Genomic DNA, 20,475 nt, shown 5'->3' with positions numbered 1-20,475 from the left:
CCCCAAAGGCCCCTTCCAGGCCTGGCTCCAGTCCCACCCAGAGGGTCTGTGCTCCCCTCTCCCCCCTCACTCACCCCCCCATCCCCAACCCTGCCTGCTCCTGGGAGGCCCAAGGGTTGGTGCCTGACCAACAGGAAGAAGGGCCCAGAAACCCTGGACAGCAACCAGTTGAGGGAGGCTCCCTAGGGTTGAACAAAGAGGCAAAAGCAACTATTCCATCTTTATTAGAAAAGAAACCAAAAAAAGGGAGTTGGGGCGAGCCCAACCCTAAATGACCCCTCTGCTGTGACACAGGCAGAACCTGGCTCATCCGGGCATCGAGGTGTGGACATGGCCACCTGGGCTGGGCATGGGCACGTTTATACAAAGTCAACATTTCATAGAAAAGGATGCCAGCCCTGTTGTGCAAGCCTCCTCCAGGCCCCCATGCAGTGGGGACAGACAACGGCCTAGGCAGGTGGGGAGGACACCGCAAGGGATGGAGGCTGGGCAGACCAGGGCCTGCATAGGGAATCGTGCTGTGCCTGGGTCAGGCATGGCCCAAGGGGTTCAGGCCAAGGCGGGGAGGCCCCAGCCCTCAGATGTCCATGTAGTCGTCATCCTCATCCGTCTCGCTCTCCAGAGAGGACTCCTGGCTTGACGTCTCCAGGACCTCCAGGGCCGGCTGGCACAGGCTCTCCTTCCGCACATTGGCCGCTGACTGGGCTGACAGGATGGCAGACTGCACACAAAGCGGGGCAGGGCGCTGGTCAGAGGTGGCCCAGGCCCGGCCCCAGTCCCACCTGTAGCCCACGTCCCGCCCATGCCCCCCACTCGGCACCCGTGGTCACCTTCAGCTTCTGCTTGGTCTCCTCCGAGATGCTGCCTTTGGGTGAGAGCAGGGTTGGGGTGGGCGGCGTGACGGTGATCTCAGGGGGGAACTTGGTGGCGGCCGAGGGGATGACCAGCTTTGGCATGCTGGGCAGGAGGCGCGACTTGGCCCGGCCAGGCTCTGCCTTGCCGGGGGGGCCCTCGGGTGGCTGGGCACTCACACTGCTGGGCACCTTGGAGCTGGTGACTGTGGGGTGGACCGTGGGAGCTGAGCCTTGTTCACAGCCTCCTGGACCTGCCTGCCCTTCCCTGGCTTGAGCATCAGTTTTCCCTCTGGAAGACAGAGGCAACCAAGAACGCCTCCTCCTGTGCTTTCTCTCGGCCCTCTGGTCTGTGCTGGCTGGCAGGCTCCAGGCCCCCTGCTGTGTCTGCCCCCCTGACTGCCCAGGTCTGGCTCTGGGCTGTGGGGCCTGGGGACTAGGACCCCCTGGGGAGTCCAGGGCCCAGGAAACAGGCAAGCCCCTGGAGCTTTCCCAAGGATTCTGTAGGCCCTGCAGGCACCGTGCACACATGAACTGTTCCATCCCTGCATCAATCCTAGGATGCATGTCCTCATGGTGTCCATACCCCAGGGAGGATGCTGGGGCCCGGAGCCAGCATTGGGGCTGTGTATCCCCAGAGCCTGGAGGCAGCAGTTCCAGGGCAGGCAGCCTCCGGGAAGTTCTAAGAGTCCTGAGCCATGGGGTCGGCCTGGCTGGTCTCCACATTCCTCCGAGGTCCCATGGCTTTAAAAGGAGCGGGGCTTACTCAGTGCCCATGCCTGACTCTGCAGGGCTGGCACCAGGCCCTGTGGTCCTGAGTAGGGTCGGTGAGATCCCTGAACCTGAGGAATCCCCGAGGGGGCCAGCCAGTTGGGAAAGGATGACTACTATGCAGGCAACGGTCTGGAGGGCCGACTCCTCCCTCCACATGTCAGCCACTCCCTTGGTCCCCATCTCTGGGCTGGGGGGGCTCCTCCCCAGGACTGAGCAGCCTTAGCTTGGGCTGGCCACCGGCCCTTGCCAGTCTCTGGAGCTGGAGGTAGAATAAGGGGCTCTCTACTCCCCAGCTCTTCAGCCCAGGCCTCCATGCCCAGTTGCCACTCCACTCGGCTTCCCCACCACTGGGTCCTCCCAGGCCCGGCTCCACCAGCTGTTCACCCTGTGTCCCCCCCCAACCAAGGCAAAGCTCCCCACACTGCTCCCAAGTCGCCTTACCCTGGCTGCATGTGGGCTCGGTGCCTGTCCGGGGCGTGGGCTCTGTGGGCCAGCAGTGTGGCTCTGCTGAAGGGCTCTCGGGGACAGTCTTCACCTGCTCACTGCACAGTGGCTCCTGGGGCGGGAAGCCCATGCCCTCTGCTGCTCCTGCCAGCTCCTCTCCCTCTGTGGGGACGCAGGAGGGCTGTAAGTTATAGTCCTCACTCAGCCTGGAAGACAAGGACCCTCCCTCCTGAACCCTGGGACACCTAGCAGGAGAACTGCACAGAGACAGCGTGCCACCTCCACCTGTGGACCAGCAAGGGCTTCTCTGGAACAGTCGCATGGGTGGGGCCAGTCTGGTACTGGCAGGAAACCACTCCCACTCTGGGTGGACGCTGGTGGGGACAGCTCACTAGCTGGGGTCAGTGTGGGCCTGACACAGCAGGGGATCATGGACACTATGCGCTCCCCAGCCCCGTCAAACACCATCACGGGACTTCAGAGATGGGCTCACGGGCTCTTCCCTCTAGCCTGTGGGAGAGGCACTGAGAAACATGGTCACGACCCAAAACCAAGCCAGCTAGCTAACACCAAAGTGGATGGAGTGGTGTGCTGGCACCATGCCCTCCCGCCAGGCCACACCTTCCCTGCCATGAGGCAGGGGCCGGGAACTGGCCTCCTTTGAGCTAAGGCCTGATGGGCCTGAAGGGTGCTGGCTGCACCTATGGCTGCCAGCCAGGCCGTTAGTCAGCATCGGTCCAGGGGCTCCCAGCCCCCCTGGGTTGCAGCCGCCCCTCAGCTCCTGCTGCATCCAGGCCTCCTCCCGTTCCTTTCCTCACCTTATTCCACTCTTCCTTTGTATTCAGGCCGAGGTGGGCCATCACCTCACCACCCTTCCACTCCCCCACTTCCCCATCAAGTCCTGCCTTCCCCTTCTCCAGCAGGTGAAGTGTCCCCTCAGCCCTCCTCCACCCAGGGAGAAGCAGGAGTGAAAGCTCTTGGGAAGGAACAAAGACGGGATGACTTAGCACCCTGGCCTCCTGCCTGCTGGCTTCCAGCTCCTGGAGGACAGAGCCTTCCCTGGCTGTCTATGCCATGAGCCAGTCCCTCTCTTCCTCAGGACCCACTGCCTGGCAGTCATGATCACAGCCTCTTTGTCCTAGGGTCCAGCCCCCTACACTACACCCCCCTACACATCCCCCAAGCAGGGATGAGCACCTTGGAAGGCTCTTTCTGCTGCCCTCCCGGACCTGGGGAACAGGGGCCACAGCATGAATTCAAGTCCCTGAATCTGAGTGGGACTTGGTTTGCTGTGGCTGGGCATGCACTCATGAAGCAGGCCCAGTAGTAGGTGCCTGGTCCAGGCCTTTCTAGAGGTGGTACCACTCTGCCTACCTCTGCCCACCCTCTTCTCATGCCGCTGTCCCCTGCAGGGTCTGGAGCAGTGCTAAGGTGGCCTGGAAGGGAAGCTGGCTTCCCTGCTGATAGGCATCTATAGGACAGGAGCACGTTGGGGGAGGAGCAGAACAGGGTGCAGGGAGGGCCTGGAGCTGGAAAAATGGATGGAGGCTGCCCTCAGGGGCCAGGTGTCATGCTGGCTCTCTCCTACCCCAGGGGGCTGTTCACCCTCTGCAGGCCCTTTCCTCTTGGTGGGCTACCAGGAGGAGAAGGGACACTTGGGGCAAGGGCATCTAGCAGAGAGCTTCAAGCATGTGGGGTAATGCTCCCTAGGCCCAGCAGCACCCCCCCCCACAACCAAGACCGCCCTAGAGGCCTGTGAGGAAAGCTGCAAGTGGGCCTGAGTGGGGGGTGGGGGGTTAACCTGGAGGCCCAGCCTTTAGAGAAGGGCCCTGTGGGGCCCCCTGGACTCCTGGGTCTCAGGTTCTTGGTCAGTGGGAAATGTATGGCCAGGCTGGAATCCTCTGCTATCGGGCTACTCTCTCTCTTCCCCTGGGCAGACTCAAGGCCTGGGCACCAGGTCCCCAAGGACGAGTGTCCTAGAAGTGCCAGCCCTGACTCAGACTCTTCCTGGCTTCTCAAAATGGCAAGAGGCTGGCTTTACAGCCTGCTTAACTCACTGGCCGGTGGGGTCCTGCTCAGGCAGGCGTTTCCTGACCTGAGAATGGAAAGGCCCGAAGTGTCCTTTCCACTCTCCCTCCCTGATCTAGTTGCCCACTCTGAAGGCCTGACCCCTCAGCAAAAGGGACCCTCACTTACTCATGGACCGGGCACTATTCTAGCACGAAACCAAGTCTGGGCCTGTGGCGGGCAGACGCCCAACAAAGAGACAAGCATGGAGGTGCTCAGTACAGAGGTGGGGGCTGGGGGACACAAGGTTAGGAGCCTCCCCAAGGGGATGCATCTGCCACATGAGGCCAGCAGCCCTGGTCAGCATGAGGTGGGCAGATGGGTGAAGTCTTAGTGAGTGACCAGGGAAGCTGGAGAGCGTCCCCGCCCATCTGCAGGCCCCAGCGGGTGGAACAAGTCAGGAGTGGACACTGCCAGCCACTGTCAGCTGCCTTCCCCTGGCCGGAGCCATTAGGCAAGGGTGAGGGGCACCCCAGGGGAGGTGCAGGGTAGGGGTGTCCACCTTGGGGACAGTGCCAGGCCAGGTCTCTTCCAAGGCTGCTTTGCCCCTGTTCTCGAACCTTGGGGACAGTGTCCTGTGAAGATCCATCCCAAGCCTGCTCTCTCAGGTGGCTCGTGACCTCCTGTACTGCCACCGTCTCTGACTGCAGCTCCTAGCCTGTATACTCTATAGTTCCTAGGCACCTCCGCAGGGCAAGCCTTCCCTTCCTGCCCATCCAAACTTACACCTGGGTCTGGGTTGCCCACTGGGCACCGGGACAGATGCAGATCACATCACCAGGCCACCCTGTCACCTCTGGGTGATCCCTTCCCAGTGCTCTCCCTGTCCTGGAGATTGTGGGAGGTAGGCTCTGAGCCAACGTGCCTCTCCAAGCACAGCCCTGACGCCAGCCCAGAAAGCCCTGGGAAGCATCAGGGTGGCCACCCCGACACTGCCAGCCAAACGCCACCAGGCTGCAGATCCTGAGGCGGTCCCCAGGGGCTGGCAGGTCGCTCCGCACCAGGGCCACGTGTCCCATACTCTCTACCCAGGGATGCTCCCTCTCCCAGTGTCAGGTAAGAGTTCGGTCCTAGCAAAAGGCTGTTCAGTTTAATTCGGAGGAAGGAAATAAGAAAGGATCCATTCTCCAGGACAAAGAAAAACACCGGGAAGTACACGCTCTTGCACTGATCTAACAGAGGGAAAAAATGAGTGAGTCACAGTTTGGGGCCTGCCTGGGTCCAGGGCATGGTGAGCAGGAGAGAGAAGGAAGACAGCCAGGCTCCAGGTGGCCTGCTGTCCCCACTTCCTGCTATTCACCCCCGGAGGAACCTTCCCACCCTGTACCCGCTCACGTGTGGCCAGCATCAGTGATGGTCACTCACTTCCAAGGTCAGGTTATAAAGGATGGTGCGGATTCCTTTGAGTGTTCTCTCTCTCTCAGACCCCGGGCTCGGGTCCCCTGAGGACCCTCAGCAGCCCAGGGAGAGGCCCACAGTGGAGGATCTGAGGCCTCCAGTCATCAGCCAGTGAGAACCTGAGACCTGTCAGCAACTGAGTGAAGAGATGACGGCTGACACTTTGACCCTCCCGAATTCCTGATCCTCAGGGGCTGCGGGATCACGGGGGTGAGTCAGGTGCAGGCCAAGAGCCTAAAGTGCGGGGGTGGGGACACCCTGGCGAAAGCCAAGTCATCGTGGGAGGGAGCGGTTTCCCTGGGCCGTGGACTCCCGTGGTCTATCACCACACCCAGAACTCGCAGGGTGGCTGTGCTTGCTTCTGCCAAGCGCTGTGCGGAATGTGTGTCACTGCCATCTTACACACGGTGCGCCGGACACGGAGACACAATAAGCTACCCAGAGGGAGCAAGAACAGCCAAGGTCACCTGGAGGGGGAACTGCCCTTTGTCCCACAGCTTCAGAGGCTCCGCTCCGAACAAACAGCTGCAGGAGCTGACTTAAGGTTAAGTGATTCTTTATCTCATGAGGCCATGACCTCTGTAATTGTAAGCAATGGGGCAGAGGGTCCCTATACCTCTATGATCCTCAAAGCAAACTGGGGACTGGCATCAGGTGAGCACTCAATGGCTGCACAACTGCAGGAAAGAGCGAAGACAGGGAGCACTGCCACCCTCGGCCTCCACTCGGGGAGCACCTGGCTCACGGCTGCCACCGCTGCCTTCACGTCAAGGTGACAGCCAAAAGGCTGCATGGGACTGTGACCGGGCAGCCAGATGAACCAGAAGGAGCAAAGAGCCAGTGCAGGGCCTCAGTAGGGGCATAGGCTGGTCCCAGAAGCAGGGCAGGGAGGGCAGGGGCATAGGCTGGTCCCAGAAGCAGGGTCAGTGTCCCCTCCCAGGAAAGCTACAGGCCTGTCTGCCCTCTGGTCTGCAGGCTGTCCCTGCCTGTGGGCTGCTGTTCCCAAGGGTATCTTGGGTTTTAGAAGAAACCTTTAGAAGGCCTCTGCCAGAGCCCAGGACCCTGTTGCTTGTCCCTCACAAGCCCACCAACCAACCTTGCTCTGCCCTATGCTGGCTGGCTTCCGTATGCCTTGCCCATGGGGGCCTGGGTAGGAATGCCCCCAACCACAGCAGGTACCCAGGGATGGCTCACAGCCCTGTAAGGTCTCTGGGAAGCTGAAGTCAGGATGCCCTCTCCTCTCCAGAATTCCTATTTATCTACTCATCACAAGGTTTTGTGGTAAGAGAAAGCAACAGATAAACACCTGATGTCAATGCTGGCTCCTCCCCACCTCCTTGCCACACCCACTGTGAAGGGGCTGCTGTCCCCACTTCCATTTTGGGATGGGAGGAAGGTTGAGAGAGTGGTGGGCATGCCAGCAGGTTGTGCCCCCAGCCCTCCAGGGCTCCCATGATATGCTTCTCAAGGATCACCCGGCTGGAGGTCGCCCTGGCCTCACCCTGCCCTGCCCCCACTCCCCGTGCAAGGATCAGGACTTGCTGCCACTGGTGGCAGAGGCCAGGGCCCAGCTCTAGCCTCACTGTCTAGTGGATGGGATGGGACCTACCTGGGCCCAGAGAGACCATGCTGGGGGTGGCTTCAGGCCTATGTGGCCGGGGGGGCCCTGAGTCCTTGGATGGGTCTGGTGTGGAGGCCGACGCTGAGGGAGGGCCAGGGATGAGCGCCGTGGAGGTGGCCGGTGCAGGGCGAGGTTTGGTGTGAGCGTCACTGGGCCGCTGGATAGCGTCAGCTGGCACAGGGTCAGGAGCCGTGGGAGCCACAGCCCCAGGGAAAAAGTTCTCTCGGCTATCCTTGGGGTGCTTTGGGGTGGTAGGTGTATCCCCTGCAGCCTGTAAGAACAAAGGGAGGTGAGGAAGGCTCGCTGGGCAGCCCAGAGCCCTCGCCATCCCACAGGACACCTGTCTGGGTCTGGGACTGCCAACCTGCCCTTGTGTCACCAAACCCTGAGCCCCCCATGCTCCCAGCGAGGCCTCCAGGCAGCCCTTCAGGACTCTGCAATGCTAGGAAACTGCTGGGGACCCGTAACCCCTCCCTGGGAGGATGTCCAGGCCCTCCTGATAGGGACTCAGTGGAGGGCCTGCAGCTGGCCAACCTCATGCTCCCATTCCCAGGAGCCTCCTGGAGAGAAGCACGACTCCAGGCAGGGGGTCACTGCGACCAATTTGGGGACTACAGCAAAATGGACCCTCTCTGAGAGGCAGGGGAAACAGATTCAGGGCCATAACCTCTCCCCCAACCGCAGCCCCGCAACCTGCATGGCCAGAGGCGGGCCCAGGCCCCTGCTGCCTGCTGATCCTCTTTGGACCTTGATCTAATCTAAGAAATGTGACCCTTCCCTGCCCTTGGCTCCTGCCAGCTCAGTATCTCCTTTTGCCACAAGACAGGGAAGGTAGGTATTTGGGGATTTCCTATGTGGTCCTATCACTAAGAGCACCCTTTCAAAGCCTGCATCAGAAACAGCCATCCTCTGTCTGGAGTGCTCATTGCCAACCTGCCTCTACCTGGGTTGGCAGAGGAGGCAGGAGGGTACCCCTGGGGCCAAGCCCCACACTGTGGCCTCGGGCAGTTACTCCTGCTCCATGTAGCAGAGGCTGTGGTGAGGGCCGAGCAGGTCACAGGAACTGCAGGTCTCTTCTGGGCTTCTGGTCCTCAGCTGGGGGATCAGCCTGCTTGGTCAAGATCCAACTGGACTTCCTCAGACCTAGAGCCCTGGGCAGGGATGGTGGCCTGCTGCCCCATTTCACTGAGAGGAAGCCTATCTGGACACTAATAGCATCCAGCAGCCTGCTGCTGGGGAACATGGGACTTGAGTCCCTGGGCTGTAGGTGGATGCCCATTGTCCTGAGTTCCTGCCTCTGGACTCCCTATGGGGTACCTCCCTAGGGGGAAATGCCATGAAAGGGCCATGTGTGGGCAACGATGGGAGGGCAAGACATGCTCTCTTGTGCTGCTGGGGAAGGGGCAGTTGGGCCACCCTTGTAAGGACAAGAAGCCACACCTATTCAAATGGCAAGTATTTGCCCTCTGACCCAACGACCCAGGCCTGGGGTCACTCTTAAAGAAATGCCCATATGTGGTATAGGAAGATGCCCCATTGGCACTACTGAACAGAACTGCAACGGCCCCCTAGCTTTAGACAGGGTGCCTCCTTTCTCTGCTGGCCAAACCCTGCCTATGGGCCTTTTCTTGAGCTGGGCCTCTCCCAGGAAACCCCTCTCCTTCAGCCCTGGCCCCTCACCCTCTCCTCAGTTCCACCACTTCTCAAAAGCTGTGGCTTCTGAGCCCCAAACTGATGGCTTCAGGGGCATCACCCAGGGTTCTGGCCTAGACCTCTCTCCTAGAGGAAAAGCCACCGGCCAGAGCCCAGGAGGGCCTCACCCCTCCTCCCTGCCACCAAGTCACGCTGGCCCATCTTCTGACATCTCAAGCCCACCTGCAGCTCACTGGGCCCCTGCACCAGCCCATCCTCTCCACTCAGGAGTGGGGAGTCTTTCACAAACCCGGCAGCACTCTGCTCCCTCCCTTGCTGAATAAACCTCAGGACACTCATCCATTCTGCTCCTATCCAATTCATATCCCAGCCCTGCATCCCTTCCTCTACCTTTGTCCCAAATGGAGTGACATTTCCAGGTGAGCTCAGCTGGGTAAGGACCATCTTTCCCATTTACAGAAAAGGCAGCTGAGGTGAGGGGACCCCTCAGGTCACACACTCAGAGCTGGGGTCTGGGTCTGCCAAGGCCCCACCCACCATACAATGCTCCCTATGGGCTGCCTCCTCCATCTCTCCTTGGCCCAGGCTGACGCCACAAACGGTCCCTCCTGAGGTATGCCCACTTCGCAGCCTGCAGCCTAGGGTCCTGGCATGGGGCTGGCCCCATATGAGGAGGTTGGCACAGGCTGGGTCCAGCTTACCTGTCTCTGGGCAGCGGCCCCGAGGTGGACCTGACAGAACTTCACAGCCTGCTCCAGCGCAGCCTCCTCGTCCACCTGAGCAAGGAAACACTCAAAGTCAAAGGACCCAGGCCAGGTGGCTGGCCTCGTCCTGGCCCCCCGGAGTGTGAGGACCAGCTGCTCTCGATCCCCTGACACTCCTGTCTTGTTTGGGGAGCATGGGCAGAAGCACACATCCATCTCCCAGGTCCATCCTGCAGGGCCACTGCTCTGGGCCAGGCCGGTCCTATTGAGATCATGTCCAGGACCATGTTATCATGTCCTCAGGGGCTGAGACTGGCAGAAGGGGAGCCAGATCCTGCTCCTCAAGTGAGCAGGATGAGTCTAAGGTCTGGGTGGTGGTGGGGGAGGGAAACTCTGACTCACCCAGAGCCCAAGAGCCCAGGGTGCCGGGGGGATGGCAACCAGGCTGGGGAGGCCCGGGGGCCGCCCTGGTGGAGCAGTGGGCAGGGTGTGAAGGGCAGGCCGGGGTGGCAGGAGCAGCCAGGAGGGGACAGGCAGGGTAGGAAGGGCCCACCCTCACCAGCAGGGAATGCAGGGCGTGGTTCTTATTCACCCAGGATAGAAAGAAAGCAAGCCTGATCCCAGATGTTGCGGAAGGAGTGAGAAAACAACAGGGACTCTCCACAGGTGTACCATAAACAGACATGGTTTGGGAGGAAACCTCTTAGAAGGACGGACACCCAGTCTGAGCCAGCCGCAGCAGCTCTGGGGGCTCTTGATGTGGAAATCTTAAACAGAGAAAGAGCTGAATGTCTAACATAGTGGAAAAAAAAAAAGGGAAAACATACTAAGGAGGGTGGTGGAGGCTCCTCACATGCTTGGGGCACTGACCCTGCTTTGGATGCCAGCCACAAAGGTCTCTGAGGCAGTGCCCTAGAGCCCGGCACCGAGTGGGATCAGGGGTCCTGTCCCCCCATGCTGGATGTCATGAGATTTCTGCAAATGGTTTCATTTCCTCTAAAGCTGAGAATAAAGTTTTCCAAGCACTTTGTTTCTTGTCTTTTTCATGTATTTTCCCCAGCTCTCCTGAGATATAGTTGACAAAATCGCCCCATACTTAAAACGTACAACTCGATGACTAGACATGACCCTTGTTTTTCTGACTCTATGCCCTGCTTAAGGCAGAAAACCTCAAACGGAGGGAGGCAAATAGCAGGGTGGGTGGGAATGACACCTAACAAGCACGCCCCATGGCCCTAGCACCCCTGGACAGACTGGGAAGGACCTTCCGTGAGAACAGAATTGTAGGCCTGCCCCAGGCCACCCACCTGCTTGATGAGCATGTAGGTCTCGGACATGATCCTTTCAATGCGGCCCAGGTCGTAGGCCACACCCTTCTGGCCCTGCTGCCACACACGGTAGGCATCCAGCAGCAGAGTCTTGCCTGACTCCGTGTCCTCCAGGAGCTTCCTCTTTCGGCTGGGCCGTGTGGGTGGCTCCTCGGGGTGGCTGCTCGCTCTGGCCCCAGTGGTGGTGGTAGGGGTGGCGGCTGGGACTGGCTGGGCAGGTGTGAGTGGGCTGGGTTGTTGCCGGGCACTGATGCTCAACTCCTCCAGAGACAGCTCAGTAGGACGGCTCTCGGGGCCACGGTCCCTTGGAGGGCGGCCTGGCTGTGGGGGTGGCGCCCGTTCGGAGTCTGAGCAGCGAGCGGTGGCCTCACCCGTGTCCATGGGCTCAGTAGGCCCTGCCCGGGGACTCTCCTTGTCCTTCTGCTCGCCAGCCTGGTCTGTGCTGTCTCCTGCCTCCATGGCTACAGGCCGGTGGTTGAGAGGACCCACCTTGCCCCCTGGCTCAGCTCCTGGCCCTGGGCCATCCGCCAGAGGTGGCTTCTTGGAGTGGGGGAGGCCCTCTTGACTATCCTCGGGACTGGCCTTATGGGGGACGTCGGTGGTCATCCTGCCTCCAGGGAGGCCACAGGCCTTGGGCCCCGGGCGTTCTGACCCCTACGAGAAAATCAAAGGTAAAAGACTGTGTCTTTTGTATTTCTACCACAAGGGTGACCAGCCCAGGCCACTCTGGGTCTGCCTGTCTGCTAGTTGGCCCAGGCTGGCCCTGGAGACTTGCCCGAGGAAGTCCCTCCCTGTTCTGCTCCTCCAGCCTTGAGAGGGGCTGACAGGAGGCGGGAGGTGGCGGGAAGTGCCTCCACTCTGGAAGAATGGCCTGTGTGGGGACGGCCCTCCTCTAAATGCGAAGCTGAGGGCAGTCCTGGGTGTCTAAAGGGGAGGTGACCCACCAGGGGCCACCATGCATGCTGGCCACGGAGCTGAATTCTCCCGTTTTGGGCTCTCATATGTCCCTAATGCACAGCAGCCGAGGTGGAGTCTCAGGGGGCATGACCCTGAGCCCCCACACCATGGCCCAGCTAGTCCTACTTGGCAGGGGGCACTGCAGCAGCACTGCCTTGCCTCAGCCCCCTCCCGCTAGGTTGGCTGGTCAGGGTGCTCAGCTCTGAGAGGGGGCAAGGGCTGTGCCTGCCTTGAGGTGCAGGTTGGGGGGTGAAAAGAGGGCAGGTGTACCCGGAGCAACCTAAGGCCTCACTCAGCCCACTGGGAGCCCACCGTTGCTTCAATATCAGCGCTGCTGTGACCCTGAGGTTGACCTGCCAGGTCGGGGTACACTGCTCAGCGAGCAGCCTCAGAGAGTGTTGCTACCGTCCTCCCCGCCCACAAGTCCACATCTGCCATGTGGGTGAGTACCTTACTAAGTGTCTGCCACTTCCTCTTTGTGCTGCCTTCCCCACCCGGGGGGCAGGGGTGTACTACTTCATAGGTAGGGACACTGGGACATGCCTCATGGCAGCTGAGCGAAGGGCCGGGGCCACCTCCTGGGAGAGGATAGGGGCCATGGGTGTACCTCTGCAAGCTCGCTCAGGGTGTCCTCCAGCACCTTCACAGTGAGGATGAAGGCCCGCTGTGCCAGGACCTGGCGGTCAGCATCTCGCAGATACTTCCTGCAGGCACACGGGGGTGGCCGGAGAAGAGAGCAGAGCCTCAGAGCCACATGGCCTGGGATGGTGGCCCACACCTCTCCTTGCCCCGAGAACATCTGCGGGTCCCTCAGCATCCCTCCTGCCTGGGGCACTCCCCAGAAGCCTTCCCTGAGCCTCTTGCCATAGCACCTGGCATGGACTGCCCTGGGCCCTCTGGGCCGAGTGAGAGCTGGGGGCCTCCGGCTTTTCTCTGTAAAAAGCTTATCTCCAGGGTGCCCCAAACCCCAGCTGAAGCCCCCCGGCCCCCACCCCCCACCCCAGCCCCTACAGGTGAATGAGACAAGAGAAGGTAAAGTGGTGCAGGAATAGAGAACAGCTGTTGGTCCAGCTGGGCCAGACCATAACTCCCAGGATCCCCGACAACCACCGCAGGTGGCAGCTGCAGCAGATGTCCCTCGGGCCTATCTGTCCCGCCCTATCTGGCAAAGGGATCCCTGGTTACCTCTGCGACTGTGGTCCCCCTGTTGCCTGGCCAATTATTACTTGCCTTCCCCTGGGGGACCCTGGCTATCATCTGGACCCCTGTCTTCCCCGCGACCTGACAGCACCCTGAAAGCTCCAAGCTAAAGGAAAGCAGGAGGTAAGGAAGGGGTAACTTGTGTTTGCCCTGAGGGCACAGGGCAGGATGCTATCTGATACCAGAGAGGCCCCTGAAGAGAAAGGCTGGTGTGGGCTCCCCAGCCGGTGGAGAGATGCCCCGGGTGGGTGAGGGGCTCTGGCCCACGGCAGTGCCAGCTGCCCTCATGGGGCCGAGTGTGCATGCGGCCAGGCGGCTGTACTCACTTGCCCTGGTCTGGGGTCCGCTGCAGCATGGAGGACACCTTCAGTAGGGTGCTGTGGTCCCGGAGCTGGGCCAGCACCTTGAGTAGCAGCACAATGGAGCGGTTCATGTGCCAGGCAAAGCTGCCTGGCCGGTCGATCTCGTCCACGGGGATCCGCCAGATGCCCTGTGACAGGGACAGAGGTGGGCGTGTGAGGGCGGCTGCTGTGGCTGGAGCCTGCTGCAGTACCAGAAGGCGCTCTGCCCGGGCCAGGACACCTTGGAACCCTCCTGCCGTCCCAGGGGAATGGGAGCGTTCCCCCTATGGATGGTGGCAAAGGAGACACATGCTGTTCCGCCCTGTCCTCTTCTGAATGGCTGCGTGGCACGTGTGTACTTGTTCTGTCCCCTGCTTGAAACATGCAGGTTGTGCCTAGTCAAACGCAACCAGTTGGAAAAGCCCGGGGCCTCTGTGCCTTCACACAGGTGCTGACTCAGCCACGTGACCAATTCCTAGGGCCAAACTGATGGGTCAAAAGGTGGCCACTGTGAACTTCTGGCAGCTGCTGCTGGCCAGATAGGCTCAAGCCTGGCCCCCACCCATGTGCATTCCCTCCAGTGATGCCCAGCGACTAGAGGGCTAGGCTGAGAATGACCTGCAACTTGCAGAATGCCAAGCTTGCTTCCAACCTGCCTTTGTCCGGGGTACACTTCACCTGAGACCTCCCCCCTTCTCTGCCATCCAACCTCACTGTCTGAAGGCTGAGCTGGAGCAGGGCTGGCTCTGGGGAGCCCTGCCACCATCTCCCTCAGTCTGGTGTCAGACACCGGGCACCCTGCCCATCGGCAGCTGGGGCATCTCCATACCCAGCACTGTGTCTGAGACCTACTGGTCCAGCTGAGGCATGGTGAAGGAAAAGATACCCAAGGGAGTGAACTATAAGTGAACAGAAGCAGGCCTGAGGCTGCAGGACCTAGACATTAGAATTTACGTCTCTGGGACAGGACTTTGGGGGCCTGGAAGGAGCAGGTGGGCACACAGCTGGCTCCCTGCAGCCAACACCCTAGAGAAAGTCCTGCCCAGAATGGACTGGGCCAGGGAGCAAAGCTGTCTCCTCCACCTGGGGGTCCCAGCAGGGTACCCAGGGGGTGTCATTCCCAGACCCTATTCCTGTGGGTGCTCAGTGACTAAGTCCATGTTCTAGCAGTCCTGGGATAGGAGGCAGAGTACCTCCAGCCTTGAGCCACTCAAGCAAGAGAGAAGACTAAAACCTGCAGCTCCAAGCCCCCACAGCCTCCACACTTGATCCCGGGGGCTCACACTGCACACACTGGTGCCACCCTTCTCCCTCCAAGCTGAGTGAAGGCTGGCAACCATCCTTCATCCCAGGCAGTGCCAAACAAGGCACTAGCTGCTTCCCGGCCTGGACAAAACTAGGAGGCTGAGGCCACCCTCGCCCACAGCTCTGACACCAATGCTGTACCTTCCAATGGGGCCCAGGTGGCTTCTACAGCAGCGCAAGAAAAGCTGCCTCTTGACAGGACAAGGGACAACTTTGAGCAGTTGTCTGGCCAGTGTGCCCTGACACCCTGCCCCCAGATGTGCAGCAATGGCTGAGAAGGTGCCATCTCTGTTGCCTGCAGGCCTCGCAGAGTAAGACTGAAGAGCCTGGCTCTTCCACGGCACTGCAGACATCACCCTGTTCCTCACCATGGCAGGAAGGGCAGAGCTCAGAGAGGAGTGACTCCCTCAGGGTCACACAGCATGGGGGTAGCCTGAGAGTTGGCCCCTCACCACGCCCACAGCCCTGAGGACAGGGAGGACAAGCCCAAGCAGCCCAGAGGGAAGCCTCCACCACCTGCTCAAGCCCTACACTGCTGGCCTTGGGCTCCTTCCCACACCTCACAGGAGAGGGGGTAAGCCAGAAACACAGCCTGACCATGTGCTATTACACTGTAGGCGTGTGCCAGGGCTGGCCCAGCGCCACAGGCCAAGTCCGGGAGCTGGGTGTGACCCTACTGCTCCAGGATCTCTCTCTTCCTTAGGGCATAGAGGGGCATGCCCTGCTCTGCACTGTCAACCATAAGGGCCCAGAATGACCCTGGATTTCACTGAGGGCCTCCCTCTTCCCTGGCTAAACCTCTGAAGACTTGGGGACAGGGGGAGGTCACTCTTCCCAGTGCACCTTGATCTGGGGACAGAAAGTCTCTTTCAGCTGCCTTGTGAGCACCCCCACCTTGGGGTGGAGGACCCTGATGTCCTCTGGGGGGCAATCAGGGAGGATGGATGGAAAACACACATTTGTTTCTCAAATCGTGTTTGGGGGTGGCTATGTAAGAAGGGCCCTGGTAAGTGGCCCTGTTCATCCCATGTCACCCCTGTCCTCCATGCTAGCTGAGTCAGGGCACAGGCTGCAGGAGGGGAAGAGGTCTGAAGACAGGCCCGCCAGGGACTTGGGGTGAGTCCGGCTAAGGGCACAGATAAGGGTCACGGGGCCTCAGATATGGTGCCAGTACCTCAAGAGGCTTCAGGTACTTGGGGTACATAGGCCCCAATGCCTGGCCCCCACAACTTGCCTGGTGGGCACCAGCCCCATCCTGCATCAGCCCCAGCCTGCTCACCACCTCTGGAAGGGGCCCATTTCATCCTTGGTAAATTATCAGGAAAGGTTTCTTCCACAGTGCTAGAACCACAGGGTAGCTTCCACACCCCCGCCCCTCCCTGGCATTCAAGCCTGCCCTTTGTGCCCCTAACATTCCTGCCCCAGCTTGGGCCTCATCCTGCCTCTTGCTTCTGCTCTTGCCCCCAGTCCATCCACCCAGCCAGGCCAGGACAAGTTAGGAAAAAGATAATGTCAGTGCATCCCTCCCGCTTATATCCTTGACAGCCAGCTTCCTTACCTACCTCAGCTGAAGCCTGAGCCTCACTGGCCTTTGTACTCCTCCCTTGACTCCAGACACTCACCACATCCTCCCTCTTATAGAACTGTTAATTTTATGCTTCTCACTTTTTGGGGTGCCCTCTCACCTCCTCTGCCCAGCCAGTCTTCTGTGCCCTCTCAAGCTCGGCTATGATGTCACCTCCTCTCTAAAGCCCTCCTGGCTTGCTGCCCTCCTAAGTCTCTGCCAGGACCACTCAGGGTCAGCTCCTTGGATGGTCAGGGGGTGGGCCTGTGGCTGGGAATGCATCCTCAGTGGGGGCAGGTCTGCTTCAGCTCCAAGTCCCCAGGGACCCGACACAACCCCAGTAGAGCAGGCAAGGTGCCCAGCTTGAGAAGGACTTCCTGCTTGCGGAAGCTTAGCTCCTCCATCTCCCTGCCAGTCCCTCACCCTGGAGGTTTCCAGGGTAGGCGGGAAACAATTCTGCTCACAGGGAAATGAATGCTCTTTGGAGCTCTGGGTGTGCACATGAGCCCTGCACCAGAGGGGGGTGGATGGTGGATGCCAGCAGCATGCCTCCTTGCTCATGGCAGGTGAGCAACACACTCGCTGAGGGCTGCCAGGACCTGGGGTTGCTTGGAGGTGTACCCCGCCAGGCTCTTGGTCAGGCGGGGGCCAGCTCTCCCCTCTCCCCTGAAACACAGGAGGGCCTGAAAAGGTGATGCCAGAAGGAAAACACATGGGGCCCTCTGCAGGGTGGGCCAGGTGACCACAGCAGACTTTGCAGATGGTGGGGGACATGGGTAGGGTCCCTGCAGAGAGGGGATCCCAAACTCCTGCTCTTGCCCCCAAGTTCTAGAATCAAAGATGCAAGGCATTTACCTGTTTGGTTTTTTTCTCAGAAGAGGGATGGGATGTGCCAAAATGAGCCAGTAAGCATGCTAAAAACAACAACAACAACAACAACAACAAAAAACAAACCTTCTCTGGAGGACTTAGCATGTCACCTCCCGAAGTGGGCCAACCTGGGACTGTGAGGGGTGACCAGGCACCGCTAGACCCACTGGCAATCACATGCAGGCAGGGGCTGTTGTCTGCTCATTGAAGCAAGGAAGTACCTTCAATAAGACACTTTCTGTCTGCCTTCCACCTGTTCACTGTCATGCCATGGCACCACGGGCCTGCCCACCTCACCTTTGGGGACTGCCCTTCCCACCACTACCCTTCCTCCTGTGCCCTGTTCCTGATTTCCAGAATGCTGCTCCCAGCCGGGCAAATCTGGTGGCATCAGAGTTTCACGGTCATGGATGTTTTCAAGCATGCTCAGCTGGCTCAAACTGCTCACTGTGCAGGTGGGAACCCGAGGCCCACTGAGGGGCAGCGAGCCCCCAGCCAACTTGCTGGATGGCAGCCAAGCCCAGAATGCACAGCTGGCGCCCTGGGCTACCTTCCACCACAGCCACTGACGGACGGAGAGTCTGTCCGAGTGGCATCTGCCCCGCAGGCCCGTCTGTGATCCCTCTGTGGGCAGAACAGCGACCCTGTGCCCGGGGAACCAGACTCCTGAAGGGCTTTTGGTCAACCCCTGGGGCCACAGGGGCCAGAGTGCACCCTGTGAAGACAGGAGTACATGTGTTTCAGGCCATGGTTTGGATCCTTTCACACAAGAGTGGCCTATTCGTCCATTTCCTTTCCAGATATGTGCATGCAGCCATAACATAACTGCGTATTTCAGAAAGGATGGAAGACCACACATGTCAGGGCAGAGAATCCACGGAGATTCAGAAGGGAACCACAGACACCAGAAGCCCTGGGGAGGTTCCTGCAGACATGCAGCTAGCCTCCAACGACAGCTGGCCTGAGGGCGGGGAGCCACCAGGCAGAGTCATCAGCTGGCAGGGTGGCAAGTAAGCCAACAACTCAGCCTTCTGCCTGAGCAGTGCCAGGCTTCTGTGTCTACAGTCAGAGCCCCCACGGTACCCGCAGCCCCAAGACAACTGGGACACTTCCCGCCCCCTACAGAGGGGAAGAAGCCGAAGCACCCTCCCCCTACCGCCCCTCGGAGAAGCAGGGAGGGCCAGGGCAGGGACAGGCAGCTGGTGAGGGACGTCTGCACACGGAAGGAAGGGGTGCCAGCCAGAGTCCCACCTGCAGCAGCCAAGGCCACGTGCGCGGGCCTCAGGGAGGCTGCAGGGGATGTGCCAGGAGGCATCTGAGGGGGATGAAGAAGGGGCCTAAAGAGAGGGCAGTAGGCTGCAGTGCCTGAGAGGGGGAGCAGCTGGGAAGCGCCGGAGGGAGGCCTGCACTTGGGTGCTGAAGGGCAGGCCAAAGCAGGATCACAGAGAGGTGAGGGCAGGAGTGGGAGCCAGTGGCAGCAGGGAGCCCACAAAGAGGGTCTGGGATGGGGCTCCCCTCGAGGGAGGAAGGCACCACTGGTGCTGGGCGGGGCCTAGGAGGTATGACTCAGGGTCCCTCTGACTTCTCCCCTGTGCCTCACCCACTGGCCCCCTGTCCTGTAGCTCTGGCTGCCCCCCAAGACTCCCCTCTGCCAAAGTGCAGGCACACACGCAATCCTGGCTGGGACGGTGCCTGCTTGGAGAGCTCTGAGGAGCTGGGGGCACCCAGCAGCAGCCTCGGAGCACTTAGGAACATGGGACCATGCTTGAAGCTCCACCCACGTGCAGCTCCTCAGGAGCAGCTCAGCCGACCTCAGTGCGTCCAAGTGGTTCTAGGCTCCTGGCTAGCAGATGAGATCATGGAGACAGACTATAACCACCTGAATAATTCATGGAGCCCCAGACTCTGAAGTTACCAAACCCTCCCTGTAGCCTCAAGACTCTGGCATCCTCCTGCTGCTCTTAAGAAAACAGAGCTTCACAAGGGGAGCCCCACACTGGGGCAAGCCTGGGGGGTCATGGAGGCTGGACAGCATGGTTGGGGGCCCCTGGAGACACCCCCAGGTGAGCTGAGAGCTAGGTTGGTGGAAGGGGTGGGGTGCTGCTAGGCCACCCTATACTCTTGCCCGTGAACACACTGGCCACTCCCAAAGGGGGCTGGAAAGCAGAGTGAGGCTGGTGCCTGGGCAGGAAGGCCACGAGGCCTTGGCCTCTGGTCACCAAACCCTTGGCAGGTAGCCCCTCAGGGATGGACAGCAGATGCCTCCGCTGGCATGGAGTACTGCTCGTAGCTGCCAGGCTAAGGTCGTGCTCATTCCCAAGGCTCATGATGTTGCCAGCACATTGTAGTCTGGGGGCAGCTTCCTGGAGGGGCAGGGACTCCCCTCTCCCCAGATTCCTGATCAGCGGGCCAGTCCACACCTCCCTTCCTGCCTCAGTGTGGGCTGGCAGGCCTTGCCCATCCATACTGATGGACTCCTGGCTCCCTGCACACCAGTAGGGCTTGCCATGGCTTAGGAGGAACTCTGAGCTTGGCAGCCCGAAACCACAGGTCCAGATACAGTTCTGACTCCCAGTAGGTCCAAGTGCCCTGTGCAAGGCCACTGTTCAGGCCATCCTCAACAATACACCCCAAGGTCATTCTGAGGCTCCCAGATGTACCGGTCACCTACATGGATCCCATCTTTCAGTAACAGCTTCTCCGTGGCCCCGTCCCCTCCAAGGGCACAGGCAAAGGCCCCCTGGGGAAACAAGGGGCCCAGAAATGCCAAAGCAGAGAAGGAGGCAGGTGGGAGGTGTGGCCTTGTCGGGGTCTTCCAACTAAGCCACACTCAGACCCAGGGCATGGGCTTGTCACTGAGTGGACGAGGCTTAAGCTGTGGGGACTGGGTGCAGACTCTGATTCCTCCCATGCCCACGCTGGCAGGGACTGTCCAAGTGTGTAATCAACCCACCCCTCATTTTCCAGAGGAGTAAGGTGAGCTCACACAACCTGCCCAAAGCTACCTGGTGACCTGGCATGGGACCAGACATAGGGACTAGACTCCCCGACTTCAGGTCTCTCTCCCTGAGTTCTCCTGAATGCTTACAGAGGTACAAAAGGTCAGCAGTGTGATCTGTGATTTACAGACTAGAAACAGAAACATAGAACCAAGCAGTGATACCAAATCACTTCAGTTTTGAGCCAGGGCCTTTGAAGACCTGAGGGAGCCTCCCTGGAAAGGGGAAGCTGGAACTGGACACCTGCTGGCAGAGCAATGAGGAGTGAGTGTCCTCCACCAGTACCTCTGAGCGCCTCAGAGACTTCATAATCTAGTCCCCTGAGCCCCTGCTTTGGGCATGGCCTCTAGGACTCAGGTGTCCCTTCCCCACTCTGCTACTACTGGGGTCATGACCAAC

The 20,475-nt window shown here is 60.1% G+C and overlaps 1 protein-coding gene across 4 annotated transcripts in view; it reads right to left on the bottom strand.

The window, feature by feature from the left end:
* Nucleotides 1–208: 208 nt before the first annotated feature.
* CABIN1 (calcineurin binding protein 1) overlaps nucleotides 209–20,475 on the bottom strand; it is a 150,181-nt gene continuing 129,914 nt past the window's right edge. For all 4 annotated transcript variants that reach the window (XM_032310064.1, XM_032310065.1, XM_032310066.1 and 1 more), the window contains 8 exons: nucleotides 13,324–13,487; nucleotides 12,405–12,501; nucleotides 10,820–11,494; nucleotides 9,510–9,584; nucleotides 7,144–7,426; nucleotides 2,067–2,231; nucleotides 831–1,057; nucleotides 209–721 (listed from right to left, as the gene is read on the bottom strand). In XM_032310064.1, coding sequence (XP_032165955.1) covers nucleotides 578–721; nucleotides 831–1,057; nucleotides 2,067–2,231; nucleotides 7,144–7,426; nucleotides 9,510–9,584; nucleotides 10,820–11,494; nucleotides 12,405–12,501; nucleotides 13,324–13,487 — 1,830 coding nt within the window. In that variant the 3' untranslated portion in view covers nucleotides 209–577. The remainder of the gene's footprint in view (nucleotides 722–830; nucleotides 1,058–2,066; nucleotides 2,232–7,143; nucleotides 7,427–9,509; nucleotides 9,585–10,819; nucleotides 11,495–12,404; nucleotides 12,502–13,323; nucleotides 13,488–20,475) is intronic.

The sequence above is a fragment of the Mustela erminea genome, chromosome 13, assembly GCF_009829155.1.
Source record: "Mustela erminea isolate mMusErm1 chromosome 13, mMusErm1.Pri, whole genome shotgun sequence".
Lineage (NCBI taxonomy): Eukaryota > Metazoa > Chordata > Mammalia > Carnivora > Mustelidae > Mustela > Mustela erminea.
Note: the sequence above shows the minus strand (reverse complement) of the source record. Positions and strands in the feature narration are given on the sequence as shown.